The sequence below is a fragment of the Centroberyx gerrardi genome, chromosome 14 (genome assembly GCF_048128805.1).
Source record: "Centroberyx gerrardi isolate f3 chromosome 14, fCenGer3.hap1.cur.20231027, whole genome shotgun sequence".
NCBI lineage: Eukaryota > Metazoa > Chordata > Actinopteri > Beryciformes > Berycidae > Centroberyx > Centroberyx gerrardi.
The window spans coordinates 23740958-23746479 of record NC_136010.1 but is presented as its reverse complement, the minus strand read 5'-3'; the positions used below and the strand labels follow the sequence as shown (position 1 = coordinate 23746479).

At 44.0% G+C, this 5522-nt stretch overlaps 1 protein-coding gene across 1 annotated transcript in view; it reads right to left on the bottom strand.

Moving 5' to 3' along the window:
• Window positions 1–1154, bottom strand: part of lamb2 (laminin, beta 2 (laminin S)) — a 34810-nt gene extending 33656 nt beyond the window's left edge. Inside the window, exons 1-2 of the mRNA XM_071927560.2 lie at window positions 1118–1154; window positions 773–784 (exon numbers count right to left, since the gene is read on the bottom strand). Of these exons, the coding sequence (XP_071783661.1) occupies window positions 773–784; window positions 1118–1154 (49 nt within the window). The remainder of the gene's footprint in view (window positions 1–772; window positions 785–1117) is intronic.
• Window positions 1155–5522: the final 4368 nt, after the last annotated feature.

Sequence of the window (5522 nt, the reverse complement as noted above, 5' to 3'; positions counted from 1 at the left end):
TCCTGAGAGCCGGTCTATTCAGCCCTCCTAATGAACTGCACATCACCTTTACACAGTGATGGCCTCCAAACGGTGATCATCATGAGGCAAACAACCGCCAATTTCAACTGAATCAATAATGTTTTCATAGCAGTTTGATGGTACTTACTATGATATGCACTATGAATTTACTATTCTACAAACAAAAAGGTGGGTAAACTAAGTGTAGATGGCTTTACCCTCCACTACAGCAAAGTTTTGAAACTTGAGACACGATTATCTTTATTGTCTATTCATTCTCCCCAGCACTCCTATTGTCATTTGCAGCACATACCCATATACTTATTACATTTACACTTCAAGCATTTGGCTAACACTGTTTTCTAGGGCAACTTACAATAAAGACTACAGCTGAAAAAGTCATAGCGAGCAGCCTTGTATAGAAAGCTATGATAAACCATATAAAATAAACTCTGTCAGAAGATGATCTTATCACAGGAATGAATGCAAAGGCGGCCGGGTGTGTAGGAGAGGAGAAACAGCCCGTGATGATGAATCTCCTGTTACTATCACACAAAAGCTATAACAGGAGCATCAGAGCATTCGCAGGTCATACAGTTGACAGTGATCAGACCACTGCTTGATATAAACCAGGGAAGGAAGCAGAGGGACGAGGAGGGAGGGAGGGGAGGAATAAAGTAGTGATAAATGAAAGGTGGCATCTGCTATTTCGCCTTACAGTACCATTACAGTACATTTTAGTGGGTGGCTCCGGTGGGAATAAACCCCTAACTCTGAGCTGGACCTGTAGACACAGGACACAAAAAGAAAGTGAAGAATAAAAGGATGAAAGGATGAAGGGAGGAGGGGATGTGAACAGGAAGAGGTAGGGGGGTTACAAGCGGTGAATTGGAATGATTGAAAAGACTTTAAGGCTGTGGGTGTGTGTTGTATGAGTGTGGCCAGTGGTGAGCTGGTTGTGGCTACCAAGGCGAGGCAAGCAGCCACAGAGCAGGGAAGTCACAGCAACAATGGTGAGATGTAGCAGATGAAACTTGTTCAAAAACACGGCGAACATCAGCCTTACTTGTTTATTAAAGTGCAGATTGGCTGTGTTCGGCGTCTGCTACCTCAATACCTGTGGAGGCTTTACGGATGCCAGCCTCAGGCTGCATGCTGTTTGAAGGCAGACAGCTCATCAACATGAGTGACAAGTGTGAGACGTGGGCACGGGGAGTATAAGGCGGGACTAACAAATACACTTCTTGCCTCAAGGCGAAGTCACATATTGTAGCTTTAAGTGCAGAGGCGATACGGCGGTTGATTAGACAGCAGCCTCTCTCTCTCTCTCTCTCTCTCTCTCTCTCTCTCTCTCTTTCTGCTTCTCTTTCTCTCCTCTCTTAGCCATAAATGGAGAGGTAGGGAGGAATGCAGGCTGACAGCTGAGGGAAGAGAAGGAGGGTGGTGGTGGTGGTGGTGTGTGTGTGTGTGTGTGTGTGTGTGTTGGGGAGGAGGGGGGTCTCAGCTCACAAAGCACTGCTGTTCAACCAGCCATTAGCCTGTAACAGCAGGATACGTACTGTAGCTCTGCACCACAGAGTGATACTATTCAGCTTGCTTGGCCTCTTGCACCCACGCACCACATACAGGTATTGTGAGCTGCTCTTAGTAACACATAGTTCACAATGCCCATATACCACAAGGAGTACTGTATCTAGTAGTTTATAGTAGGAATGATGCTGTATGGGCGGCCTAAGCAGGTGACACTTATTAACACTTATTAACCTATTCTCAGCTACTAGTAAAAGACACATGATATCATTATACTCATGTGCAGGGACAGTGAAATCTGACTCTGAGCAGACAGGTCATGCCACATGAAGCTTTTCTTGTAAAAGGCGGTGATAGAGAAAGCGTGGTGCAATCCGCAGGGCGACCGAGTCTCATTCCCACGGACGAATTCCATCGATCCCTCGCCACCCCCACGTGAGCTGTGCCTTTATTCCTGGCTTTCATCCCTGCCTTTGATTCCCTCTCTGCTTTCAACCAGTCTCAATAAAGAGCAAATACAGTACACAGGGGCGGCATGCACTTAACTCTTTTTTAAAAGGCTGCAGCAACTGTCTGGCTGCCTCCATCTTCTATGTAGCATGTGACAGAATTAACACTTGTCTTTCATCTCCTCTGAGAAGGAGTTTGATGCATGTGATGCGGCCCAGGAATGAATCTCCTTAGCTCATTAGATGCTACCATTCCCATAGTCCTCTGGTGTCTAATAGTTTGACCTATATTAGTTTGGAAGGCTTACACTAATATCGATACTTTTGGATTGAAGCTGATAGCCGAAACTTTCAATATCTCTAAATTTGACTATTTTCATGCCATAAAATTAGAAGTGCTCAGTGTTTCCCCCAGAATTTTATTCCTGGCAGGGTGGAAAAGCCTGGAACACTAAAACACTCCATTGAAACCCAGGATAATAATAATAATATAATCATGCATACTTGTGTAGAATCAATATGCTGCATTAGAATCAGAATTGTGTCTATCTATCTATCTATCTATCTATCTATCTATCTATCTATCCATCTATCTATCTATCTATCTATCTATCTATCTATCTATCTATCCATCTATCTATCTATCTATCTATCTATCTATCGAGCAGCTAACTTCTCCAGCTCTTCCCTAAGCGAGTTTTGTGTCATTTGTCTCTGGTTCCCTGGTTTGTGTGTGTGAGGGTGTGTGTGTGTGTACGTGTGTGTGTGAGGGTGTGTGTGTGTGGGGGGGCGATGTGGCATCAACATGACACATTCCTCCAGGACTGACTAGGGAGGACTAGGGAGGACAGAGGCGAGACACAGTTTGCCGTCACACATCTATGGGAACAAACAATGAGGGCAATTACTAAGACAAACAAACAAACAAACAAACACACACATGGACCGGCAAGCACACATGGACACAGTGCGCGCACACACACACACACACACACACACACATTTACGCAGAGGTTGAGACGGTGAAAGAAGACAAATATAGAGGCCGCACTGTTACAGCACTTTAACTGTTTTTCCATAAACAAAACGCAATGCCGAGAATATTCCAATGGTGAAATCCAGTATCAGCATGCAGATCAGAATAGCAATGTTTTAAGACAGGCAACGCACTGCATACCTGACCTGAGTGAGTGTGGGACTGGAAGGCGGCACAGATATGTTTAGCACTAGACATCAGAGAGCTACTTTCAAACCCGGGCAAGAGAAAAGTCAACAGCCTTTTATTTTTAACTCCTCTGAGCTAATTAGTTTACATTCTCTCTCTCTCTCTCTCTTCGCTCGGTGTTCGCTTGATGGATCGTCCGCTCCCATCGCCAAACATCCAGCTGTTCTCCTCCCTCCTCCACTCCTTATTATCCTCTGCTCCTGTCTCTCTCTCCCTCCTCTTCTAATATCTGCCTCCCTCGCCCTTTCTCTCTCTCACTCCCTTCTCTGACCCGTCGTTCACCTTCCGCTCCTTCTTTCATCCTCCCTTCCACCTTCAGAGCCCGGGAGCGGCGTTTATAACGAATCTCTGACCCGGATCTCATTTATCATTCCAGAATATGATTAAAGAAATCAATGAAGATGATGTCCGTAGCATTCAGACCTTGGGAAATAATCGAAGTTAGTTTTAGCTTTTCATATATCATAGAATGCTGTTAAACTGCTCATTTTTGAATCAAAAACAGTTTTATTTAATCTCACTTTTGGCTTGGTCTCACAATCTCTAGATCCTTATAAAGTTGTATGAGAAGCATGAAATCCTCTGGCTGCAGAAGAAAGGATGGTAGATGGTTTTTAAAATCTGTCATATTTTTGACTCGAGCAACCTTTCATTTCATTTTCCAGGCACTAGAACCAACAGCATAAGTGAAGCGATCACTTGCAAGATAATGCAGGGCAAACTCATGCTTTTTTCCTGCGGTGCTGTTGCCATGGCGTCATTGTCTTCAAGATACAATGGAGCTCAGTCAGGCGTCAGACACTTCACTTCTCTCCTGTACAGTACTTGAGAATGACATTTTCTACAAATGATGCCTGTTCTTTACCTTGCTGCTGATTGATGTTTGTGAAAAGTCTCTGGTTAGTCACTGGGAAATGAAGACTGTTGTTATGAAAAACAACACTGGGAAATGGTAAGTTTTATTATGAAACGAGATGAATTAAATGCGACACTGTTATTGTGAAAAGGGCTATTATGAAATGTTTATAAGAATAATTGGTATGTTTTAATGGAATATTTCAAAATAAAATGGTACTTATTGAACTATTGGTAATTATTGATTGATTTAATTATTTATTGATATAATAATTTTATTTTGAGTATTTTGGGCCTCCATACTTTATTGAGCAAAATCAAAAAGGAAAATTTAAGTTCTATTGAGATCTTGTTGATGTTCTGTGAGAAATTAACTTTAACATGAATCTTCACATCTTAGCTGCGATTTTTCATTCAACTCCCAGAATCCCCTTCTCGTATTTGGCAAAAAACATACATTACTGCCAGGAACTGTCTTTTTCCATATAGTCCAAATGTATTCGACAACTATTTACTCCCGGTCTGACAGTTGGTGTCTGACTGTTCCTCTGTTGTCTCTGACAGTGCTTCGCTGACCGACTGGCCGGCTGTCTGACTGACAGAGGGTTTCAGTGAGTGAGGCCAGACGCTGCCCATTACGCAGGCCGTTAGATTAACAAGGCACGGCACTGAGAGGCAGCTGGTCCCGCTGGAAGAGACATTCGCATTCCTGCTCCGACTTGGAGACGTCTGAAACATTCCATGTCGGAAAAGAGAGGGGGAAACACGGGACAACATCATCAGCAACAGGTGGGCACTGGAGAGCGGCGGTGGATGGAAATGCTCACATGCTATAGGAAACGCATGTTCTCACTCATGTGCATTTACATTTTGGATTTTGGACATTCTTATAGAGATCATAAACATGAAACATTCTTTCTGTTTTTTCTATCCGCTTATTCCTACTCAGGGTGGACTGGGGGGACTGGAACCTATCCCAGCATGCATTGGGCAGAAGGCAGAAGGCAGGGAAACAGATTTCCAATCCATCACAGGGCGAACACAGATAGACAGAGAATCACATTCATAACTATGGGCAATTTAGAGTCTCCAATCCACCTGACCTGCATGTCTTTGGACTGTGGGTGGAAACTGGAGCACCTGGAACACAGGGAGAACATGAAAACTCCACACTGTCGCTTCAGTTGGAGTTTCAATCCCCAAAACCTTAGTCCTGCTCAAAGTAAAATCCCCACCAAGTCCCCACAACAAGATTTTCCACACAATTCCTCTTCACTATGGACCCATAGTGCAGCCACAGTGTAGTAAATAAGCAGCACAGTGGGACTGATGATTATATCTGTAAAACTCTCCTCTATAAAGCCAGCTACCGGCCACAGCGTCTACACCATGCAGCCTGAATCCACCAGATGAGCGGCGCACATGTCCGACAGATGTTGGGTGCAGCCTGTTGGTCAGTCAGC